At 45.2% G+C, this 26,238-nt stretch overlaps 1 protein-coding gene across 1 annotated transcript; it reads right to left on the reverse strand.

The window, feature by feature from the left end:
* Positions 1–2: 2 nt before the first annotated feature.
* On the reverse strand, positions 3–20,919 carry LOC106567250 (5'-nucleotidase domain-containing protein 2). The gene is made up of 14 exons (XM_014136313.2): positions 20,419–20,919; positions 16,072–16,256; positions 15,877–15,951; positions 15,729–15,784; positions 15,559–15,652; positions 12,821–12,949; positions 12,228–12,288; positions 11,999–12,101; positions 11,381–11,482; positions 11,221–11,302; positions 11,050–11,136; positions 1,299–1,439; positions 1,061–1,125; positions 3–917 (listed from the first exon to the last, which is right to left on the reverse strand). The coding sequence occupies exons 1-14, from the start codon at positions 20,774–20,776 to the stop codon at positions 656–658; spliced, it is 1,800 nt and encodes a 599-aa protein (XP_013991788.2). The 5' UTR covers positions 20,777–20,919; the 3' UTR covers positions 3–655.
* Positions 20,920–26,238: the final 5,319 nt, after the last annotated feature.

A 26,238-nucleotide genomic window follows, 5' to 3' on the forward strand; every position in this document is an offset into this window, starting at 1 on the left:
TCAAGGGTTCATACACATTTCTTGATTTATACATGTAGTTCTCACGATGCATCATTCCATTTTATGGGCATTCAACAATTTTATGGACATTCAACAGTCATAGGCGACACATGCAACATCATGACAAATTAAACTACTGGCCGCCTCGTGTTAGATCAGTGACAAATATATTTTAATTTGGTCATATACTCTATTGAATGCATACAGGCACAAAAACAGGTTTTAAAAGCAGCTACGGTATTTTCAACATACATAATGAACAACATACATTAATAGCTATGTCTTCTCCATAGAACAGACAGTGTCCATGATGGGCACATGCTTCATCTGTCTTTGCATGCCGGTCATCAAATACAACCAGCTGTATTGTGTGCCAGTCTCACAGAGATGGGTGTTACCCATTAGTTAACAATTAATAGTGTACAATGAAGGGTGTTTAAGGTTTATAAAGTGCAAACATATTCCTTCATGTCTTTGATTATTTAACTTACATCAGGTCTGCCACAGAGTAACTCCTATATAGGCCATGATAATACTCACAGTGTTCACTTACAGTAAGAGCAATAACCTAAGCTTATTTGATCTACAGTTCCCCCTAGTGGGCTGTTTTTTTATGTCCATGTTGAGAACCCAGTTCTGAGAACCCATTGTTGGCTTAGCGGATGTGGGCCATCTCCTCTAGGAAGGGGGTCTTCATGCAGCCAGTGCAGAGCTGGTCCATCCACAGGGGCGCCTCGTGCTGCAGAGGGGTGCGTCGGGGGTAGAAGGTGTAGGAGAGGTCGTAGTTCAGCAGACAGCTGATGGAGGCCATGTAGACGTCTGAGAAGCGACACAGGCGGCGGGAGAAGTAGGTGGGGTTGTGACAGGTGCGGAAGATACTGCCGAACTGGGGGTTGAAGAGGTTCTTTGTTCTTAGTCTGTAATAAAAAGGGACAAGAGAGGAAGAGATAATACAAATACAAGTGGGTCATTTTCAGGCTCTGCAGATATGAAATCCTAATCACTTCAATGTCCAGAGTAATAGGTACTCAATCAGTACCACTAAATCCATGGGACCAACCTGAGCTCCTCTCTCTCCTTCAGCCAATCCTGCAGAACCTCCCTAGACTGTGAATCCCGATGCATCTACAAAAGGACATGACAAGAGTCAGCTAATGTATGGGAAAAACTTGACAACCATACTTAAGATGTACAGATACAGCTCCTTATCAAATAATGAATTCAAAAGAGATCTTGTATGTATGTTAATATGGGGAGAAGGGAAAACATGCCAGTATCTATTCCCCAGAGGAGTGTACCTGCATGCGTTCCAGCAGGCCTGTGAGGGCCTGAAGCCATGTGAGGCTCTGGGCGTACTGTTCTGTGTTCACCACCTTGGTCTCCAGATCCAGCTCAGGCACTATGGCTCCCGTACGCCACCCATGACGCAGCATCAGATCCTTGAAGAGGGAGAATACCATGTAAAGGACAGTAAACATATTCCGAGGTTTAATTCGTGAGTGAAAGAATATAATACAATAGAATAGTCTCTTTTGTTCACCAAAGAGTGAGCTTCTGTCTTGGGTTTCACCTCTCAGCAGGCAGCATGAACACACATTTAATAATTGTTATAATTGGGTTCGTAGGAGTTCAATATGTATGTAGTATATTGGTTCCTAGTTTATCATTATCATCATTGAAAAATATGGACTTTATGAGCCGGACGCAATACCTGCTAAAGCCCAAAGATGGCAGTCACCAGAGAACAACTTCCACAAGTGATGATTCGTCCCCGCCATCAGACTCACCCTCCAAATCGTCTAGTCGATTATGAGGTAAGCTACGATTCAAGGTAGAGAACACCATAAAGACCACCCCAACGAAGGACCACGAGTAGAGGTCGCTGCGGGAGGAATTACTTTCTCTCACAACCAGACCAGCAGCAGTTAAACTCCTGCAAAAGATGAGAGAATCACCCGCTCTTCTTCCAGAACGCTTGCAACGTGCCTGAAGCTAATTGAAGAGGAAAGTGACAAGTTGAGATGTGAGATAATGGAATTATTAGGAAGAGCTAACCTCATCCGCTTCAATGAGCATCCAGCAGTTCAATTCACCTCCCAGGCTGCGTCGCAACATTGAGGATGGAGCCTCATTCTCATCGGTTGCCAACTCACCAGCACCCCACAGCAGGCACCCTGACTCGAGGTCATCAAGATCAACGTCAGCCTGAGCTGGCATAGCTGGTGACAACCAGAGAGGACACACTGAGTTCACAAAGGCAGCATGATAAGATCAAACAGCACATTGAATAACTCAGGATCAGAGAGCTCCCCGACCCAAACCAGTCATCATCATTGTCATGATCAACTCAATCAAATCCTCACTGTCGTGAGCCATCGCCTACACCTGACCGGCGCCGTTGCCAGCCGACACCTGACCGCCGCCGTCAGCCGACACCTGACCGCAGCCGACACCTGACCCTCGCCGTCAGCCGACACCTGACCGCAGCCGACACCTGACCGCCGCCGTCAGCCGACACCTGACCGCAGCCGACACCTAACCGCCGCCGTCAGCCGACACCTGACTGCAGCCGACACCTGACTGCCACCGTTGCCAGCCGACACCTGACCGCCGCCGTCAGCCGACACCTGACCGCAGCCGACACCTGACTGCCGCCGACACCTGACCGCCGCCGTCAGCCGACACCTGACCGCCGCCGTCAGCCGACACCTGACCGCCGCCGTCAGCCGACACCTGACCGCCGCCGTCAGCCGACACCTGACCGCCGCCGTCAGCCGACACCTGACCGTCGTCGTCAGCCTACACCTGACCGCCGTCATCAGCCCTCACCTGATCTCCGCCGCCGCGACTACTCACCTGATCGTCGTTGTCACGCACCTGTCCGCTACTGCAAACCTTCTCCGCCCAGCTGGCAGCGCACCTACCGGGACCAACTCCTAACATCCCCAACTTCGTCAAAGATGACCCACGGGCGTTAGCCCTCAAGAATGTGCTGCCTGTAGATGCAACAGAGTGCTTCAAGTTTCAGATACTTGTTGACCCACTGAAGTTGGAAGAGGCGTTGCTAATTGCAGACTCCTACAGCAACAGCACATACCCATGCAGCAACACCTTGGATTCCCTCACAAAACTGTATGGCCAGCCCCACCAGCTTGCCCTCCAGCGTATCACAGGATTAATGGACAGTGGTGACACCAAGGTATTCTGAAGACACCCATTCCAACCCTGCTTCACCTGGCAGAGTGGCTTGAGTACGAGGTGAGAGTGCAAGAAGATGGCACGCAGTTCAGCTGCGACCAAGGCAGGGACCACCCTGGCTCACGTAGAGATCAGCGTAAAGACAAGTCTTTCCCCAAGACCACCACCATCCTCCACAGAGGTGAGCAGAGAAAGGACAAAGCCAAAGCCTGCACAGAACCAGTCTCTGGAGGAAAGGTCATGGGAGAAGCCAAAGTAGTACTGCCTGTTCAGTACTTCTTTGTGAGCTCTGGTTCACCCAGGATGGCGTGGAACACCAAGAGCGCACTCTTGGACTACGATGGCAATGTCTGTCTGACACTCTGGTCCACAAGCATGGTCCCATAGAGAAAGCTGGGCCCACCATGCGCAACATATATTGGATCCTTGCCAGCCAGTACGATCCACTCAGCTTCATCATCCCATACACTAGAGGTCTTCACGAATCCATCTGTACCCGAATACCTGAGACCCGATCCGGGACCCAAGCAGGTTCGGATCCAGAATTCAAAAAATTGTCACTGGTCTGGGTCAGATCTGATTGTCACGGGTCTTGGGTATGTATAATTTTAACTGACTTGTCCGGAAGGGCCCGTACAGATCCGAACGCGACAGCTGCAGTAGAAAGAGGGAGAGAGAAAAAGGTTATCATTAATGCTGCTGCTCTTGCTTTTCTCAAGAGTGTAGCATGGCGTGTGTAGCTTGTTATTGTTGTTGGCCAATCATAAGTCGTCAAAGCGGCGAGCTACAGTCATAGAGCCTCTGTGTGAGGCAAAAGTTAGGAGATATCTAGGCTAATCAATGGAAGATGAAATTAAAATGACGGAATTAAAAGTTAAAGGAGAAGGATAGGCTACAACGACCAAAAGCCAACAAGTAGGCTGCTATTTAATATTCTGTTGTTTTTACTTGTAACTGTAGGATGAGAAAGCGCATGCACTGTAGCCTCAGTTAGCCTAATTAGCTAACGTTAGCTAGCTTAACTAGTTTCTCCCGGGTTTGATGCAGTCAAAACAGGTACTACATAATCATATTTGATGATAAATAACCTAGCTATGGCAGCTATTAGTCTACTATATTACGAGTCAGCTTGGTTAGCTGCTGTCTCTTCCTCCGTTCTCCCTGCTCCCAGTGTCACTCGCTCACAGTATTTCCGCATATCGGGTCTAGGTGGGAAAGCCCGAAGTCCATTTCGGAAGACCTCTACCATACACCACACAGGCCAAGGCCATGGTCCAGAGGCTCTGAGACAAGAAAAGGGGTTGGGATAACCCAGATCTACCTGAAATTCTCCACTCCTGGGCTACAATATCCAGACCCCTTCTACTGCCAGTACAGGGCACGGAACCCCGCCGATCCTCTACAACTGGAATACTGACATAATCTGCCCGAGGATTCCAACAGGCCCCTCAGGCGCGACGTCCACTGAAGGCCCATTCTGCTAACCGCGGCCTACTAGCTACCTAGAGCTACATGGAACCCTACTAATTCCATGACTGGTCTATCGACGTCACCGCACGAAGAGGGAAAAACTGTTTCACCCCCATCGCGACGTACCCCAAAGACTAACTTGCTAGACCCGGTCTGTTAAATGCTAGCTTGCTTGCCCCGGTCTGCTAACTGCTAGCTTGTTTAGCCCCGGCCTACTAACTGTTAGCTTGTTATCATCGGCCTGCTAACTGTCTGAATCGCCGTGTCCCCAGTCATCCCAACCACTCACTGGACACATATGTTCACTTGGCTATGCATGCCTCTCTCTAATATCAATATGCCTCGTCCATTACTGTCCTGATTAGTTATTACTGTCTTATTTCACTGTACAGCCTCTAGCCCTGCTCAATATGCCTTAACCAACCATGTCGTTCCACCTCCTAGATATGCAATGACATCACCTGGTTTAAACGTCTCTAGAGACTATATCTCTCTCATCATTACTCAATGCCTAGGTTTACCTCCAATGTACTCACATCCTACCTTACCTGGCTGTACACTACGCCTTGAATCTATGCTATCGTGCCCAGAAACCTGCTCCTTTTACTCTCTGTTCCGAACGTGCTAGACGGCCAGTTCGTATAACCTTTAGCCGTACCCTTATCCTACTTCTCCTCTGTTCCTCTGGTGATGTGGAGGTTAATCCAGATCCTGCAGTGCCTAGCTCCACTCCCACTCCCCAGGTGCTCTCATTTGTTGACTTCTGTAACCGTAAAAGCCTTGGTTTCATGCATGTTAACATTAGAAGCCTACTCCCTAAGTTTGTTTCACTCACTGCTTTAGCACACTCTGCTAACCCGGATGTCTTAGCCGTGTCTGAATCCTGGCTTAGGAAAACCACCAAAAACCATGAAATCTCCATCGCTAACTATAACATTTTCCGCCAAGATAGAACTGCCAAAGGGGGTGGTGTTGCAATCTACTGCAAAGATAGCCTGCAGAGTTCTGTATTACTATCCAAGTCTGTACCCAAACAATTCGAGATTCTACTTCTAAAAATTCACCTTTCCAGAAACAAGTCTCTCACTGTTGCCGTTTGCTATAGACCTCCCTCTGCCCCCAGCTGTGCCCTCGATACCATATGTGAATTGATTGCCCCCCATCTATCTTCTGAGCTTGTGCTACTAGGTGACCTAAACTGGGACATGCTTAACACCCCGGCCATCCTACAATCTAAGCTTGATGCCCTCAATCTCACACAAATTATCAATGAACCTACCAGGTACAACCTCAAATCCATAAACACAGGCACCCTCATAGATGTCATCCTAACTAACTCGCCCTCCAAATACACCTCTGCTGTTTTCAATCAAGATCTCAGCGATCACTGCCTCATTGCCTGCATCCATAATGGGTCTGCGAACAAACGACCTCCACTCATCACTGTCAAACGCTCCCTAAAACACTTCTGCGAGCAGGCCTTTCTAATCAACCTGGCCGGGGTATCCTGGAATGACATTGACCTCATCTCGTCAGTAGATGATGCCTGGCTATTCTTTAAAAGTGCCTTCCTCACCATCTTAAATAAGTATGCCCCACTCAAAAAATGTAGAACTGGGAATAGAAATCATCCTTGGTTCACTCCAGACCTGTCTGCCCTTGACCAGCACAAAACATCCTGTGGCGTTCTGCATTAGCATCGAATAGCCCCCGTGATATGCAACTTTTCAGGGAAGTTAGGAACAAATATACACAGGCAGTTAAAAAAGCTAAGGCTAGCTTTTTCAAACAGAAATTTGCATCCTTTAGTACTAACTCAAAAAGTTCTGGGACACTGTAAAGTCCATGGAGAATAAGAGCACCTCCTCCCAGCTGCCCACTGCTCTGAGGCTAGGAAACACTGTTACCACCGATAAATCCACTATAATTGAGAATTTCAATAAGCATTTCTCTACGGCTGGCCATGATTTCCACCTGGCTACCCCTACCCCCGTCAACTGCCCGGCACCCTCCACAGCAACCCGCCAAAGCCCCCACCATTTCTCCTTCACCCAAATCCAGATAGCTGATGTTTTGAAAGAGCTGCAAAATCTGGACCCATACAAATCAGCCGGGCTTGACAATCTGGACCCTCTCTTTCTAAAATGATCTGCCAAAATTGTTGCAACCTCTATTACTAGCCTGTTCAACCTCTCTTTCGTATCGTCTGAGATTCCCAAAGATTGGAAAGCTGCTGCGGTCATCCCCCTCTTCAAAGGGGGTGACACTCTAGACCCAAACTGCTACAGACCTATATCTATCCTACCCTATCTTTCTAAGGTCTTAGAAAGCCAAATTAACAAACAGATTAACGACCATTTCGAATCCCACCGTACCTTCTCCGCTATGCAATCTGGTTTCAGAGCTGGTCATGGGTGCACCTCAGCCACGCTCAAGGTCCTAAATGATATCATAACCGCCATCGATAAGAGACATTACTGTGCAGCCGTATTCATCGACCTGGCCAAGGCTTTCGACGCTGTCAATCACCACATTCTTACTGGCAGACTCGACAGCCTTGGTTTCTCAAATGACTGCCTCGCCTGGTTTACCAACTACTTCTCTGATAAGAGTTCAGTGTGTCAAATCGGAGGGCCTGTTGTCCGGACCTCTGGCAGTCTCTATGGGTGTGCCACAGGGTTAAATTCTCGGCCCGACTCTCTTCTCTGTATACATCAATGATGTTGCTTTTGCTGCTGGTGATTCTCTGATCCACCTCTACGCAGACGACACCATTCTGTATACTTCTGGCCCCTCTTTGGACACTGTGTTAACTAACCTCCAGACGAGCTTCAATGCCATACAACTCTCCTTCTGTGGCCTGCAAACTGCTCTTAAACGCAAGTAAAACTAAATGCATGCTATTCAATCAATCACTGCCTGCACCTGCTCAGCCGTCCAGCATCACTACTCTGGACGGCTCTGACTTAGAATACGTGGACAACTACAAATACCTGGGTGTCTGGTTAGACTGTAAACTCTCCTTCCAGACTCACATTAAGCATCTCCAATCCAAAATTAAATCTAGAATCGGCTTCCTATATCGCAACAAAGCATCCTTCACTCATGCTGCCAAACATACCCTCGTAAATCTGACCATCCTACCGATCCTCGACTTCGGTGATGTCATCTATAAAATAGCTTCCAACACTCTACTCAACAAACTGGATGCAGTCTATCACAGTGCCATCCGTTTTGTCACCAAAGCCCCATACACTACCCACCACTGTGACTTATACACTCTCGTTGGTTGGCCCTCGCTTCATACTCGTCGCCAAACCCACTGGCTACAGGTTATCTACAAGACTCTGCTAGGTAAAGCCCCGCCTTATCTCAGCTCACTGGTCACCATAGCAGCACCCACTCGTAGCAAGCGCTCCAGCAGGTATATCTCACTGGTCACCTCCAAAGCCAATTCCTCCTTTGGTCGTCTTTCCTTCCAGTTCTCTGCTGTCAATGACTGGAATGAACTGCAAAAATCTCTGAAGCTGGAGACTCATATCTCCCTCACTAGCTTTAAGCACCAGCTGTCAGAGCAGCTCACAGATCACTGCACCTGTACATAGCCCATCTGTAAACAGCCGAACTATCTACCTACCTCATCCCCATACTGTATTTATTTATTTATTTATCTTGCTCCTTTGCACCCCAGTATCTCTACGTGCACATTCATCTTCTGCACATCTACCATTCCAGTGTTTAATTGCTATATTGTAATTACTTCGCCACCATGGCCTATTTATTGCCTTAACTTACCTCATTTGCACTCACTATATATAGACTTTTTGTTTTCTTTTGTTCTACTGTATTATTGACTGTATGTTTTGTTTATTCCATGTGTAACTCTGTGTTGTTGTATGTGTCGAATTGCTATGCGTTTATCTTGGCCAGGTCGCAGTTGCAAATGAGAACTTGTTCTCAACTAGCCTACCTGGTTAAATAAAGGTGAAATAAATAAATAAAAAATAAAACTTGGACCTCCCAGCCAGCACAAGAAGTGTCCATGTCTTCAGTGATGTTTCAGAGCATGTGTATGGTGCTGACGCGTACCTCCGCACTGAAGATGCCAATGGGCGGGTCTAGGTGGCATTCCTTGCAGCAATATCAAGAGTGGCTCCAAAATGGCAAGACTCGAGCTCTGCGATGCACTCAGCGGTGCCCAGCTGGCAGTGGCCCTCAGAAGAGAACTCACCCTGGAGATCCATGACATCACATACTGATCGGATTCTACAACAGTCTTAACCTAGCTCCAGTCAGACTCCAGCAGGTACAAAGTATTTGTGGGCACAAGACATGCACAAATAGAGGAGCTCACGGATCCCCAGGCCTGGCGTTACGTGGACACAGAGAGCAATCCAGCTGATGCTATCATACACGGCAAGACACTGTCTCAGCTCTCAGAACATAATCATTGGAGTCAATGTCCTCCCTTCCTATGGCAGGCACAGTAATCCTGGCTGAGAAGACCTGACAAAGTACCTCCTGAAAAAGAACAGGGGCTGTGGAAGCCTACTTTAGATGGACTCCTGTCAGCGGACACTAAGTTGTCTCTCCCTGATGTTTCCCAGTAAAGACACTTTTTAGGAGCTAGTGGAAGCCACGAGGGGGACAGTAGTGCCAAAAGATCCTCAGTTGACAACTTCAAGCAAGCCTAACTCAAAGTTCTTAGACATGCCCAGTCAGAGTTTCCCAAAAGACCTCTCCCTACTAGAAGCAGGTAAAGCCAGTTCCTCCGAGCAGCCGTTTGGTGACTCTGGCCCCAGAGTACAACAACGACACCGGAAAGATCCGTATTGGAGGTCGCTTTCGGAGATGTGATCCGGTCACAAGGCTACTAATTAAGAAATATGACAAGCAGCCGCGGTATCCAGGCCCAGAGAGGGTGTTTGTCGAGTTAATTGAGGGATCTGGATTCTGAGGGGAGGGCAGCTATCTGTCGCTTCCAGCATGGTGATGCCAGACAGATATAACTAAGATGGCTGACCTGCCTCCAGCCCAACTGCGGTTCTACAAGCCGACGTTCTATACTACAGGTGTGGAATGCTTTGGACCGTATGTTATCAAGATTGGCCGAAGAAATTAAAAGAGATGGGGCATCATCTGTACAGGTGGATCTATTGTCGAACATAGATACAAATTCGTTCCTGATGCTTTTGAGATGCTTCATCACTCGCAGAGGAAAGCCCTTTTGAGATCTTGTCAAATTGAGGATCACATTTCAAGGGAGGAGAGCAGCCCGCCAAAAGTGGCACAGGGATAAGGAAGACCTTGCAGTGGGGAGCGTTGTGATGATCGTGGACAATCAGTCTTCTAGAGCGCTCTGGCAATTTGGAACTGTCAAGTCAGTTATCCCTGAAGCAGACGGGAAAGTGAGGACAGTGGAGATCCAAGTCAAAGACAGAACCTACGTCAGGCCTGTCGCTCGGCTTATCCAGCTGTCCACCCTTCCTCAAGAAGCTACTAACCCTTAGCTGGCCTGTCAGTTGAAGCAAATTCGTTCAACACATTTGGGGGCGGCTGAAAAAATGGCCAGCTTTGTAGCACTCCCTTCTGGTTAGTTTAGTCAGGCAGTTTTCAGACCCTAACCACCTTTAGTTTTCTTTTTGACCAAGGTCACGCCAGTCATTCATATATTAACCAATCAGCAGCCTCTATTGCCAAGACTTCAGGTTAATTAATTTAGGACCCCTAGCATGGTAGGGCATAAGCCAGATAACATTGCTTTCCATCCTGACAAGCACCACGTTTTTCACTCTGCTACCTTTTTCCTCTTGTGGACAATGTCCTTGCTGTCTAACATTTTATTATGCATGCATCTAAAATGTAAGCGCCTTAAGATCATTATGTCCGTTGGTTTTGGAGCTAAGTATTGACTGTTGTTGTATTTTGACATTTATGTTGAGTTTGTTAGCTAGCTCGTGCTCCCGCTAGCATTAGTGCTAGCTTTAGCATTTACATTGAGAATGCATTAGTATGTTAGCATGCCTAGTAGCATTAGCCATTTGTTAGTGTTTTTCATTTGTGGTGATAGCTACAAGCCTGTTTAGTAGACAGATAGGCATATTTTCCTGCTGCATGGCTAGAGTCTATGTTTTTATTATCTCCCTTACAGAATCACATCTGTCAGTTTCAACAGTGGTCAGACCTGTGTGTGAGTGTGTGTGTGTGTGTCCATTAAAAAACTCTAAACTGGAAATACTGTCTCCTCATTGTTTTTGGACGGACATTGCTGTAGTGGTTACTACCGACCTGGAAACTGAGTTTTCTATCTATTTGAATGGTCCTTCGATTTTGTAACCAAACCATATTTTTCAATCATAGTGAGATAAAATAGTCACTCACAGCCAAGTCACTGTAGAGATGGTCTCCAAAGTATAGCACACTGGACCCTCTCCAGCCTGTCAGCCTCAGGAAGTCGTAGAGGTTTCCCTGAAACACAAACTAAATGCCTCAGTATTCTGTTAAAGGGGAGATGTCATAAGCGTTGTAGTTTAATATTGAAGATGTACACACTTGTTTGTAGATCTGTCCTTTGTCCAGACTGTTTATTTTGTCCCACTGGAGGTCACCATTTCCATCCAGGCGTCTAAATGGTCTGTAAAAGGGGCAACATTGGCGAGCAAATTGAATATGGTCCCAATAAACCTGGTCAACAAGAACACTCCATACTCACTTGACACAGTCATTGAAGAAGTGTGGTTTGTCTGCCTGAACGATGACCACGTCAAAGAAGTCCCTCCAGTCCTTCCCAACCATGTACCTCATGCCTTTATCCCTACAATCAGAGATATCAGAGAGTGAGTGGACCACAGGAGGCTGCTGAGAGGAGGACAGCTCATAATAATGGTTGGAACGGAGCGAATGGAATGGCATCAAACACATGGAAACTATGTGCTTGATATATTTGATACCATTCCACTTATTCCACTTCAGCCATTACCACGAGCCCGTCCTCCCCAATTAAGGTGCCACCAACCTCCTGTGGATTGGACCAATCTTACAGAGAAAGCAACAGAGGTGTGGCTCATTCCATTAACCAAAATAGACTGTGCTGACCGACTGTGAGTGCTTCTGCCCACTCTTCCCATTCGTCAATAGTGTTCTGACTGAATGATACATCAGTGTTTGTGTTTCCTCTGTCAATCATGTTGGGTAACCATGAAAACAAGTAATTGACATTAGGAGAATGACTCTTCCACGATCCATCGTAATTGTGGTCAATTTACCAACCAATCAATACGTTATTCAAACCAACATGACCCTGGGTCTTCATCCTCAGATGGACACTCACACAAAGCTGAAGGGGCTGTTGGTGATGAGGAACAGTTTCTTCCCGTGGCTGACCAGGCGATGCAGAACAGCATACGTCTCATCCCCTCCCAGAATGTACTTCTCTATGGATGGGAAATGAGGGGAAAAATAACAACATTAACAAAAACATGTCAAACTTTAACATTCTGCAGGCTTCTGAAAATAAGGCATTTGACTGGACTCCACAAACAGAATCCAACACCGCTCACCCAGATCTTGCATGATCCATTTGTACATGTAGCCTTTGATGTGAACCATCCCAATGGCTTCCTGAGGATAAAAATAACATACATTATGCAAATAACAAGTGCCAATGAATCTACTTAAATTCAGTTACAACATGTACCTACAGATAAGGATAAATTCAACATGCTCATAGTGCATATAGTCAGGTTCTGAATATCACACTCTCTACTCCAACCCAGTCTAACAGGCAGAAGAGCTTGGTTACAAAAGGGACGAGGGAGGATAAAGTCAGAGCTAGATCACTTCTGTTTCTCCTGGCAGACAAAGTGAATCTGAAAAAGACAAACTGTAATCTAAACCCTTTGACCCCAGTGTGGAATGAGAACAGCTATTGTTCATTAGTCCACATGTCTGAATCCCTGGCAACCTCTCTCTAGGAGGAGGACAGGGATCTGAACCTGGTGCTGAAAACCCCCACTGTGTCCAAACGGTCAAATTAACCTGGCAGAGGGTTTGGAAAAGCAGCAAGAGGGAGGGAAAGAACATTACACAAGGTGATAAATGGCATGAGAGTGTGCTGTGAGAGTGTGCTATGAGAGTGTGCTGAGACACTCACTGAAACGTCTTTGTAGAGGTGCTCGGGATCGTACTCGATGTCGTTGGAGATGAAGAAATCATTGGCCACAGCCAGGAGGGTCATCTCTGGGATGGAGAAGATATCCATGAACTGCTTAACCTTGGGTCCCTATGGATGATAGATCAGCTGCTTATTGTATGCTTATAAAAAAAATACAGTTATACCATGACTCTAAATTGGGTGTGATTAGAGAAATGCGGTTTCAAAATGTACATAAAATACTTATTTATAAACATTATATTACCACCTAATGCTTCTAGCTCAAATGAGGCACCATGTTTGGAACCAGTTACTTTCCATTGAGGAAAAAAATTAAACCAGTGTCCACAGGGAGCAAGGCCTGTACACAGAGCTAATCCCTAATTTATAAAGACAGGGATCCCAGTGCCAGACCCAGAGGATTGTGGGTAGTGGGCGCATGTTTGTGATGGAAGATTAGAAGGCAGGGGAGGCATGGTGTGCTCCCTCCACAGTGTTGTATTCAATGTAGAAGAATGTAAAGAATGTGAACCTGTGTGAAAACATCAAAGCCCCTGGCCCTACAGACTGAACCTGATGAACAAACACTATGCCACAGTCAGACTGTCAGACCACATGTAGAGATGTATTAAGATTTGTCCAATAATAACCTGTAATTACAAACAAACTGCAAAAAGGCTTTAACGTTAACATCCTGTAGCAGGTTAGCTCTTTTACTTGATTTGTGAAATGTTGCTTGTCAGTTGCTAAAAGAGTAATGACAAAAGTCGAGCTTACAAAATACAATGCTTATATCAAATCAAATTTTATTAGTCACATGCGCCGAATACAACAGGTGTAGACCTTACAGTAAATGCTTACTTATAAGCCATTAACCAACAATGCAGTTTTAAGAAAATACAACAACAAAAAAGTAAGAGATAAGAATAACAAATAATTAAAGAGCAGCAGTAAATAACAATAGCGGGGCTATATACAGGGGGTACCGGTACAGAGTCAATGTGCGGGGGCACCGGTGTCGAGGTAATTGAGGTAATATGTACATATAGGTAGAGTTATTAAAGTGACTAAGCATAGATAATAACAGAGAGTGACAGCAGCAATGTACTGGGCCGTACGCACTACCCTCTGTAGTGCCTTGCAGTCGGAGGCCGAGCAGTTGCCATACCAGGCAGCGATGCAACCCGTCAGGATGCTCTTGATGGTGCAGCTGTAGAAACTTTTGAGGATCTGAGGACCCATGCCAAATCTTTTCAGTCTCCTGAGGGGGAATAGGTTTTGTCGTGCCCTCTTCATGACTGTTTTGGTGTGCTTGGACCATGCTAGTTTGTTGGTGATGTGGACGCCAAGGAACTTGAAGCTCTCAACCTGCTCCACTACAGCCCCGTCGATGAGAATGGGGACGTGCTCGGTCTTCCTTTTCCTGTAGTTCACGATCAGCTCCTTTGTCTTGATCACACTGAGGGAGAGGTTGTTGTCCTGGCACCACATGATCAGGTCTCTGACCTCCTCCCTGTAGGCTGTTTCATCAATGTTGGTGATCAGGCCTACCACTGTTGTGTCATCAGCAAACTTAATGAGGGTGTTGGAGTCGTGCCTGTCCGTGCAGTCATGAGTGAACAGGGAGGACAGGAGGGGACTGAGCACGCACCCCTGAGGGGCCCCCGTGTTGAGGATCAGCGTGGCGGATATGTTGTTACCTACCCTTACCACCTGGGGGCAGCCCGTCAGGAAGTCCAGGATCCAGTTGCAGAGGGAGGTGTTTAGTCCCAGGGTCCTTAGCTTAGTGATGAGCTTTGAGGGCACTATTCTGTTGAACGCTGAGCTGTAGTCAATGAATAGCATTCTCACATAGGTGTTCCTTTTGTCCAGGTTGGAAAGGGCAGTGTGGAGTACAATAGAGATTGCATCATCTTGCGGATCTGTTGGTGTGGTATGCAAATTGGAGTGGGTCTAGGGTTTCTGGGATAATGGTGTTGATGTGATACATGACCAGCCTTTCAAAGCATTTCATGGCTACAGACGTGAGTGCTCCTGGTCAGTAGTCATTTAGGCAGGGACTACGGTGGTCTGCTTGAAACATGTTGATATTACTGGCAAATGTCAGTGAAGACACTTGCCAGTTGGTCAGCGCATGCTCGGTGTACACGTCCTGGTAATCCGTCTGGCCCAGCGGCATTGTGAATGTTGACCTGTTTCAAGGTCTTACTCACATCGGCTGCGGAGAGCGTGATCACAGTTAACCGGAACAGCTGATGCTCTCATGCATGTTTCAGTGTTACTTGCCTCGAAGCGAGCATAGAAGTTATTTAGTTCGTCTGGTAGGCTCGTGTCACTGGGCAACTCTCGGCTGTGCTTCCCTTTGTAGTCTGTAATAGTTTGCAAGCCCTTCCACATCCGACGAGTGTCGGAGCCGATGTAGTATGATTCGATCTTAGTCCTTTATTGACGCTTTGCCTGTTTGATGGTTCGTCGGAGGGCATAGCGGGATTTCTTATAAGCTTCTGGGTTAGAGCCCGGAAATCAGGAGGATAGAGTTATGGTCAGATTTGCCAAATGGAGGGCGAGGGAGAGCTTTGTATGCGTCTAAAGGTAATGTCATTTTAAGTAGGACCTGTCCTCATAACTGTTGGCGGCAGATTAAAATAAAATACCTTGATCCTGTCAGTGCACTAAGAGTGAATATTTTAACAGGCAACTCTGGAGGAAATGTATTCTTCAAGGACACAGTGACTGACCTTTCCATAGAAGCCGCTGACCTGGTGCAGGGGGACATGGTGCGTCCCCCCATAGAGCCTCAGGACCTCCTCATCTGGAACTGGGTTCAGCCCCCTAAAGGGCCAACACAGTTTTAGTACACTGACTGACATTGCAGAGTGTTATTCACCAACCCATAAACAGAACTCACCGATACACAGTCCCCAGCTGAATGTAATGGAAAGCATCTATCTTCATCAGGAGGCCCTGGGGGAAGACAAAACATATAGTACTGTAAACGCACTGCACCTTGAGATTGGATGTTTAAAAGAGTGGCAGAAGTGCTTTACGGGGTTTACCTTTTGAATATCATAGTGAAGACCCCGTGCAGCAAAGTTGGGGATGTAGTCATATTTGCGGATACCTTCAGGGTACTGTCAAACAACAGCAGAAGATGCTCAGCTTAGAAGGGTCCACAACTGTACTCATACATGGAATTATCAGGAAAACTGAATATACAATACGTATTGGCGGGTTAGTTAGAGAACACACACCTTGAAGTGCTCGATGAGGAAGTCTCGGGCAGTGTTGTAGATCATAGTGTTAAGGGCATCGGAGTAGAGGGCCAGGGTGTAGTCATAGTCAAACCCATAGATGTCCACCTCCGCTAGGCTGACCTCGTTGTTGGCGTAGATAGTGGAGGAGTTGAGCAGGTTACACACACTTGGTGGGATCAGGTCTGGAAAGAGACAGCACAGAGACATACACTGTAATAGAGCGACAACATAATAGACTGATACTATGTTTATGGCATCAGAGATGACATAACTACAGCTTTATACCATTTGGTACTTCAATGTTAAGTACTAATGTTTTTTTTAGATGATGCCAATTGTACAGCAGGAGTGCACTGTACCTGAAGCAAAGTACTGAGTTTAGTGAGGCAAGCAACAACAGGATTACAGGGTAATCGTAGGGGGTAAGAAATGTGAAACACTGAATGGGATTTAGAGGAAAATTAACTTTTGCACACACACACAAACAGCCAAATGTGTTCATAATCTAAATCACTGGACCTAAAAATTTAGCAAAATCCCAGATTTTCATGTGAATATTCTAAAATCAGCATAACCAATATGCGTATTTTCCCACAAGAAATGTTTCCATCAAAATGACTTGTTGCAAATAAAAGGCTGTGTGTGATGACCTAGCCCTAGCGCACATGCAAATACCTTTTGAGGGAAAATTCCCATGGAACGAATAAAAAAATACAAGTTCCATCGAATTTTCAACTCTACCGATGGTTCTCACAATGTTTTATAGCGAGTGTGCCCAGTCTGGTATTGGCACGTGCGCTCTAACCAACAGCGCTATCTGCGCTTTGTTGGCTACAGCGCACAGATAGTTTACATTATGAGATTATTATTATGGACAAAAGAGCGAGATTATTTTTATTTGTCAAACTGCAGCCAAACATCGATTATCATGTCACCAGAATAAGACCCTCGATATTTATTGGAAAGGAGCGTCAAACTCATCACTGTGCACTTCCACCACCCAGTGAAGTTTATCATCATTTATTTCATCTCTAGCCTAATAAACCACATACTTTGCTGATGAGTCGTAGTGGGAGGACCGCACAACATGTCATAGTGTGACTCAAAGTTGACTTCGATATAATGGTTAATATATCAATATTTGCACAAACGCGTTTCCACCGACATTTCTCCCATAATTAATTTTACCGACGCACAAAAAAAAAAACTCGTCTAGCGTACTTTCTTTTGTCGACATTTGGAAAGTTTATCGAAAAGTGTTTTTTCAATCAGGCGTGTCATGCAATTGTTTATCCTAAATGTACTTTACTAGCAAAAAAGATTTCATGGAAACATGGTTTGTGTCTATTTTTGTATTGCTCTGCGTGTTTTCAACCCGGTTCTTCCAGTGCAATCATAACAGCCACACAGCAAACACACAGACTCAGATTAAAAAGAGGATCACCAACGGTTTCCCAATCTATCACTAAATCCCTGGAATGTGACGACGCTACCATGTTTCATTTTTAGCTGTCTATGACAGATAAGTGGGCCAAGGCCTTTTGGATGAGACGAGTGACAGCAGCTGGCCGTTAACGTGACAGATTGACCATATCTAGCTTGAAACCTCATTCTCAGATTTGTGTCTCTCCTCTAACTCTGCCTCTACCTTCACTACCAAGTACGATCCTTCTAGTGTCTTTATAGTGGAGGTTATGGCTATGTGTTTGTGTGCTGACATAATGATGACAATCTAAAGAAGGAGTAGATAATTAATCACAATATGCAATCGTATGGCTAGTGGGTAAATGAGAAAGAGTGTGTCGGGGAGACCATGGCCTGTCCTGTAGGGGTCTGGGATTGGTTCTGAGATCGTTTTTTTGAATATAGCCTGTAGAATTATAGAGTATGTTGGTTAAGACAATTTGGTTCACTTTCATTTTTTCAGAACAAGACCAATGACAGGATTGCCATCCAGCTGTCATGCTTGACCCACTTTCAAACCTAGGGAAGGGATGAACTATTACAGCACTGGTCTAGAAGAGGATGAACTCATATAATCCCTGTGCATACAGTAATGTCTTCAACCAGGACATGACAAGACTCACATCAGTAGCAGATGGGGAGTAATACGGAATCATTCCCCAACAGCACCCATCACTATAAGTGTACGCACGTCACAAATGATGGGAATCCTTTGAAGTTTACCCTGCAGACATTGAGAGTATTTGTATTTTGTATTTATTAAGGATCCCCTTTATCTGCTGCCTTCTTCCTGGGGTCCTGCAACATTAAGGCAGTTATATACAATTTAAAATATTACATTTCATAATACTTTTCACAACACATTAAGAGTGTGCCCTCAGGCCACTACTCTACTACCACATATCTACAATCCAAAATCCATGTGTACGTGTGTAGAGTGCGTGTCTTATCATGTGTCTGTGTGTCTGTGCCTGTGTGTGTCTCTCTTCACAGTCCCCGCTGTTCCATAAGGTGTATTTTTATCTGTTTTTTAAATCGCATTCTACTGCTTGCATCAGTTACCTGATGTGGAATAGAGTTCCATGTAGTCATGGCTCTATGTAGTACTGTGTGCCTCCCTTAGCCTGTTCTGGACTTGTGGATTGTGAAGAGACCTTTGGTCCCATGTCTTGTGGGGTATGCATGGGTGTCTGAGCTGTGTGCTAGTAGTTTAAACAGACACCTCAGTGCATTCAGCATGTCAACACTTCTTACAAAAACAAGTAGTGATGAAGTCAATCTCTCCTCCACTTTGAGCCATGAGAGATCTACATCCATATTATTATTAATGTTAGCTCTCTGTGTACATCCAAGGGCCAGCCGTGCTGCCTTGTTCTGAGCCAATTATTATTTTCCGAGGTCTCTCTTTGTGGCAACTAACCACACAACTGAACAGTAGTCCAGGTGTGACAAAACTAGGGCCCTGTTGATAGTGTTGTTAAAAAGGCAGAGCAGCACTTTATTATGGACAGACTTCTCCCCATCCTAGCTACTGTTGTATCAACATGTTTTGACCAGGACAGTTTACAATCCAGGGTTACTCGATGCAGTTTAGTCACCTCAACGTTCTCAATTTCCACATTATTTATTAAAGATTTAGTTGAGGTTTATGGTTTAGTGAATGATTTGTCCCAAATACAATGCTTTTATATATTTTTTTATATTTAGGACTAAGTTATTCCTTGCCACCCATTCTGAAACTAACTGCAGCTCTTTGTTAAGTGTTGCAGTGATTCCACTCGCTGTAGTAGCTGGCGTGTATAGTGTTGAGTCATCCTCATACTTAGACACCGTGGCATGTCATTAGTAAAGATTGAGAAAAGTAAGGGGCCTAGAAAGATGCCCTGGGTAATTCCTGATTTAACCTGGATTATGTTGGAGAGGCTTCCATTAAAGAACAACCTCTGTGTTCTGTTAGACAGGTAACTCTTTATCCACAATATAGCAGGGGGTGTAAAGCCATAACACATGTTTTTCCAGCAGCAGACTATGATCGATAATGTCAAAAGCTGCACTGAAGTCGAACAAGACAGCTCCCACAATCTTTTTATCATCCATTTCTCTCAGCCAATCATCAGTCATTTCTGGAGGCACTGTGCTTGTTGAATGTCCTTCCCTATAAGCAATGCTGAAAGTTTGTTGTCAATTTGTTTACAGTAAAATAGCATTTTAACTGGTCAAACACAATTTCTTTCCAAAAGTTTACTAAGGGTTGGTAACAGGCTGATTGGTCAGCTATTTGAGCCAGTATAGGGTGCTTTACTATTCTTGGGTAGCATAATTACTTTTGCTTCCCTCCAGGCCTGAGGGCACACACTTTCTTGTAGGCTTAAATTGACGATATGACAAACAGGAGTGGCAATATCGTCCGTTATCCTCAGTAATTTTCCATCCAAGTTGTCAGACCCCGGTGGCTTGTTATTGTTGATAGATCATTTTTTCACCTCCTCCACACTCACTTTACGGAATTCAAAATTACAATGCTTCTCTTTCATCATTTCATCAGTTATACTTGGATGTGTAGTGTCAGCGTTTGTTGTTGGCATGTCATGCATACATTTGTTAATCTCGCCAAAGTATTCAAGTAATTGGCAATATAAGTGGGTTTCGTAATGAATGAGCCATCTGATTCAATGAATGATGGAGCAGTTTGACTTTTTGCCCAAAATGTCATTTAAGGTGCTCCAAAGCTTTTTTGCTATCATTCTTTATATAATTTTTTTGTTTCATAGTATCATTTCTTATTGTTATTCAGTTTAGTCACATGATTTCTCAATTTACAGTACGTTTGGGGGGAGAAAATATGACAAAGGACAACTGTGAGGTCAGTCTACTACTTACCGTGCACAAGCCGTTTCATCTCATTATAACGTGCCCATAAGTACGTCCTTTGATCTGCTTTTGGGGCGGTGGAGGAGTACGATCGTCCAGACACTGTCAACGGCTCCTCGGGACCCTTCTTGCCCCCAACCTGATGTCTTTGAGCGGCAGGTGTAGAGGAGCAAGCGGCAGGTAAAGGCATCGCCGCCGACCTGCAATTTGATTCACAGCTTTGATCTTTACACTTCTTCTCTCCACTTTTCAATTCCCTGCTTGTTGAAAAGTTTATAATTTTCGAAGATCTTGAAAGAGGTGGTGTCCAGCTACCGTTTTGCCATAATGCACGGCCCAGTGTAGTACCCACTTTTTTGCAGGCCATTCTAAGAAAAAACGGCGAAACCAATGCGTAAAAATATACCCGTCGAGTTTACAATTGCTTTAACGGAACTTGACCAATGAACTTGGTACCTGTTTACAGAATAAATAACTGCAAGTACCGCTGACTGCAGTGTACAGTTTGGGCAGGGCTCAATGTGGGCGGAGTCAAACGGCGGGGCCGCCCTCAATGTGGGCGGAGTCTAACTTTTGGCTCCGCCCACGCTTGACCCCGCCCACTTGTTTTTGTCCATCTGAGATTTGACAGTCAGACACTGACTACAAACATACACGTTTGCGCAAGGCACACGTTGAAAACAAACGTATTTCATTTTTGAAGATCGTAAGAAATATTATATAAAGTGGTACCAGCACATGTGTTGTAACACTTTTTGCTTCATGCTATATTTGAGACAAGCTACTGATATTGTTGCAGTGAACAACAGACTTGTTATGTGAGTCATGCACTGTTAAAATTGTGTTGATAAATGTTTTACCTTTGTAATTATATTATTTATATATATACAGTTACTACCTATCCTGATTTATAATGCCATTTACTCATGAGAATGGAGACAGACTATACCATATAGACATACTGACAAGCTGAATGTGCTTTTGTACATTAAGTTACAGTGAGGGAAAAAAGTATTTGATCCCCTGCTGATTTTGTACGTTTGCCCACTGACAAAGAAATTATCAGTCTATAATTTTAATGGTAGGTTTATTTGAACAGTGAGAGACAGAATAACAACAAAAAAATCCAGAAAAACGCATGTCAAAAATGTTATGAATTGATTTGCATTTTAATGAGGGAAATAAGAATTTGACCCCTCTGCAAAACATGACTTAGTACTTGGTGGCAAAAACCTTGTTGGCGATCACAGAGGTCAGATGTTTCTTGTAGTTGGCCACTAGGTTTGCACACATCTCAGGAGGGATTTTGTCCCACTCCTCTTTGCAGATCTTCTCCAAGTCATTAAGGTTTCGAGGCTGACGTTTGGCAACTCAAACCTTCAGCTCCCTCCACAGATTTTCTATGGGATTAAGGTCTGGAGACTGGCTAGGCCACTCCAGGACCTTAATGTGCTTCTTCTTGAGCCACTCCTTTGTTGCCTTAGCCATGTGTTTTGGGTCATTCTCATGCTGGAATACCCATCCACGACCCATTTTCAATGCCCTGGCTGAGGGAAGGAGGTTCTCACCCAAAATTTGACGGTACATGGCCCCGTCCATCGTCCCTTTGATGAAGTTGTTCTGTCCCCTTAGCAGAAAAACACCCCCAAAGCATAATGTTTCCACCTCTGTTTGACGGTGGGGATGGTGTTCTTGGGGTCATAGGCAGCATTCCTCCTCCTCCAAACACGGCGAGTTGAGTTGATGCCAAAGAGCTCCATTTTGGTCTCATCTGACCAAATCAAATCAAATCAAATGTATTTATATAGCCCTTCTTACATCAGCTGATATCTCAAAGTGCTGTACAGAAACCCAGCCTAAAACCCCAAACAGCAAGCAATGCAGGTGTAGAAGCACGGTGGCTAGGAAAAACTCCCTAGAAAGGCCAAAACCTAGGAAGAAACCTAGAGAGGAACCAGGCTATGAGGGGTGGCCAGTCCTCTTCTGGCTGTGCCGGGTGGAGATTATAACAGCACATGGCCTAGATGTTCAAATGTTCATAAATGACCAGCATTGTCAAATAATAATAATCATAATAGTTGTCGAGGGTGCAACAAGTCAGTAACACAAGAGTAAGTGTCAGTTGGCTTTTTCATAGCCGATCTTTGAGAGTATCTCTACCGCTCCTGCTATCTCTAGAGAGTTGAAAACAGCAGGTCTGGGACAGGTAGCACGTCCGGTGAATAGGTCAGGGTTCCAGCAGTTCTGGGACAACAGGTCTGGGACAGGTAGCACGTCTGGTGAACAGGTCAGGGTTCCATAGCTGCAGGCAGAACAGTTGAAACTGGAGCAGCAGCACGGCCAGGTGAACTGGGGACAGCAAGGAGTCATCAAGCCAGGTAGTCCTGAGGCATGGTCCTAGGGCTCAGGTCCTCCGGGAGAGAGAAAGAACGAAAGAGAAAGAGAGAATTAGAGAGAGCATATTTAAATTCACACAGGACACCGGAAAAGACAAGAGAAATACTCCAGATGTGACAGACTGACCCTAGCCCCCCGACACATAAACTACTGCAGCATAAATACTGGAGGCTGAGACAGGAGGGGTCAGGAGACACTGTGGCCCCATCTGATGAAACCCCCGGACAGGGCCAAACAGGTAGGATATAACCCCACCCACTTTGCCAAAGCACAGCCTCCACACCACTGGAGGGATATCTCCAACCACCAACATACCATCCCGGGACAAGGCCGAGTATAGCCCACAAAGATCTCCGCCACGGCACAGCCCAAGGGGGGGCGCCAACCCAGACAGGAAGACCACGTCAGTGACTCAACCCACTCAAGTGATGCACCCCTCCCAGGGACGGCATGGAAGAACACCAGTAAGCCAGTGACTCAGCCCCCGTAATAGGGGTAGAGGCAGAGAATCCCAGTGAAAAGAGGGGAAACCGGCCAGGCAGAGACAACTAGGGCGGTTCGTTGCTCCAGCCTTTCCGTTCACCTTCACACCCCTGGGCCAGACTACACTTAATCATAGGACCTACTGAAGAGATGTGTCTTCAGTAAAGACTTAAAGGTTGAGACTGAGTCTGCGTCTCTCACATGGGTAGGCAGACTATTCCATAAAAATGGAGCTCTATAGGAGAAAGCCCTGCCTCCAGCTGTTTGCTTAGAAATTCTAGGAACAATTAGGAGGCCCGCGTCTTGTGATCGTAGCGTACGTGTAGGTATGTACGGCAGGACCAAATCGGAAAGATAGGTAGGAGCAAGCCCATGTAATGCTTTGTAGGTTAGCAGTAAAACCTTGAAATTAGCCCTTGCCTTAACAGGAAGCCAGTGTAGGGAGGCTAGCACTGGAGTAATATGATCTAATTTTTGTGTTCTAGTCAGGATTCTAGCAGCCTTATTTAGCACTAACTGAAGTTTATTTAGTGCTTTATCCGGGTAGCCGGAAAGTAGAGCATTGCAGTAGTCCAACCTAGAAGTAACAAAGGCATGGATTCATTTTTCTGCGTCATTTTTGGACAGAAAGTTTCTGATTTTTGCAATGTTACGTAGATGGAAAAAAGCTGTCCTTGAAACAGTCTTGATATGTTCTTCAAAAGAGAGATCAGGGTCCAGAGTAACGCCGAGGTCCTTCACAGTTTTATTTGAGACGACTGTACAACCATCCAGATTAATTGTCAGATTCAACAGAAGATCTTTTTGTTTCTTGGGACCTAGAACAAGCATCTCTGTTTTGTCCGAGTTTAAGAGTAGAAAGTTTGCAGCCATCCACTTCCTTATGTCTGAGACACAGGCTTCTAGCGAGGGCAATTTTGGGGCTTCACCATGTTTCATTTAAATGTACAGCTGTGTGTCATCCGCATAGCAATGAAATTTAACATTATGTTTTCGAATGACATCCCCAAGAGGTAAAATATATAGTGAAAACAATAGTGGTCCTAAAACGGAACCTTGAACAACACCGAAATTTACAGTTGATTTGTCAGAGGACAAACCATTCACAGAGACAAACTGATATCTTTCCGACAGATAAGACCTAAACCAGGCCAGAACTTGTCCATGTAGACCAATTTGGGTTTCCAATCTCTCCAAAAGAATGTGGTGATCGATGGTATCAAAAGCAGCACTAAGATCAAGGAGCATTAAGACAGACGCAGAACCTCGGTCTGACGTCATTAAAAGGTAATTTACCACCTTCACAAGTGCAGTCTCAGTGCTATGATGGGGTCTAAAACCAGACTGAAGCGTTTCGTGTACATTGTTTGTCTTCAGGAAGGCAGTGAGTTGCTGCGCAACAGCTTTTTCTAAAATTTTTGAGAGGAATGGAAGATTCGATACAGACCGATAGTTTTTTATAATTTCTGGGTCAAGATTTGGCTTTTTCAAGAGAGGCTTTATTACTGCCCCTTTAGTGAGTTTGCTACACATCCGGTGGATAGAGAGCCGTTTATTATGTTCAACATAGGAGGGCCAAGCACAGAAAGCAGCTCTTTCAGTAGTTTAGTTGGAACAGGGTCCAGTATGCAGCTTGAAGGTTTAGAGGCCATGATTATTTTCATCATTGTGTCAACACTTTCACCTAGTTATCCTCTGAATCATTCAGATGTTCATTGGCAAACTTCAGACGGGCATGTATATGTGCTTTCTTGAGCAGGGGGACCTTGCGGGCGCTGCAGGATTTCAGTCCTTCACGGCGAAGTGTGTTACCAATTGTTTTCTTGGTGACTATAGTCCCAGCTGCCTTGAGATCATTGACAAGATCCTCCCGTGTAGTTCTGGGCTGATTCCTCACTGTTCTCATGATCATAGCATCTCCACGAGGTGAGATCTTGCATGGAGCCCCAGGCCGAGGGAGATTGACAGTTCTTTTGTGTTTCTTCCATTTGCGAATAATCGCACCAACTATTGTCACCTTCTCACCAAGCCGCTTGGCGATGGTCTTGTAGCCCATTCCAGCCTTGTGTAGGTCTACAATCTTGTCCCTGACATGCTTGGAGAGCTCTTTGGTCTTGGCCATGGTGGAGAGTTTGGAATCTGATTTGCTTCTGTGGACAGGTGTCTTTTATACAGGTAACAAGCTGAGATTAGGAGCACTCCCTTTAAGAGTGTGCTCCTAATCTCAGCTCGTTACCTGTATAAAAGACACCTGGGAGCCAGAAATCTTTCTGATTGAGAGGGGGTCAAATACTTATTTCCCTCATTAAAATGCAAATCAATTTGTAACATTTTTGACATGCGTTTTTCTTGATTTTTTTGTTGTTATTCTGTCTCTCACTGTTCAAGTAAACCTACCATTAAAATTATAGACTGATCATTTCTTTGTCAGTGGGCAAATGTACAAAATCAGCAGGGGATCAAATACTTTTCCCCCTCACTGTATACCAGCTCCAGTAAAGAGATCAGAGACTCGGGTGACTTCTACGTCATCTTTACTAAACAACATAACACAATTAACAATTGAAAAAAATAACCCAGCAGACAAAAACAAGGTTTGACCACTCCTCAAAAATGACTTCACTCCTGCTCCTCAAGAGGCAAAGACAGTCATGTTCTTGTTGTCAACTGCCTCCACATAGAACATCTCATAATGTCTCTGTAACAGGAACATGAATGGTTCCTTGAGGAGAATATTTTCCTCTTCATCCAGGCCATCATACAACCATAGTTCTTTAAGGGTTGTAATGCGGTCTTCCCCCTCCATCATACAACCGTAGTTCTTTAAGGGTTGTAATGGTCTTCCCCGTCCATCATACAACCGTTGTCCTTTAAGGGTTGTAATGCGGTCTTCCCTGTCCATCATACAACCGTAGTTCTTTAAGGGTTGTAATGCGGTCTTCCCTGTCC

Source organism: Salmo salar, chromosome ssa13 (assembly GCF_905237065.1).
Source record: "Salmo salar chromosome ssa13, Ssal_v3.1, whole genome shotgun sequence".
NCBI lineage: Eukaryota > Metazoa > Chordata > Actinopteri > Salmoniformes > Salmonidae > Salmo > Salmo salar.

Coding starts and splice junctions, on each gene's coding strand:
- LOC106567250 (XM_014136313.2), bottom strand. CDS start 20,776: ATGGCCTGCAAAAAAGTGGGTACTACACTGGGCCGTGCATTATGGCAA. Junction 12,950..15,558: donor TCAGCGGCTTCTATGGAAAG/GTCAGTCACTGT, acceptor TATCATCCATAG/GGACCCAAGGTTAAGCAGTT. Junction 12,102..12,227: donor ATGGATCATGCAAGATCTGG/GTGAGCGGTGTT, acceptor TCCCATCCATAG/AGAAGTACATTCTGGGAGGG.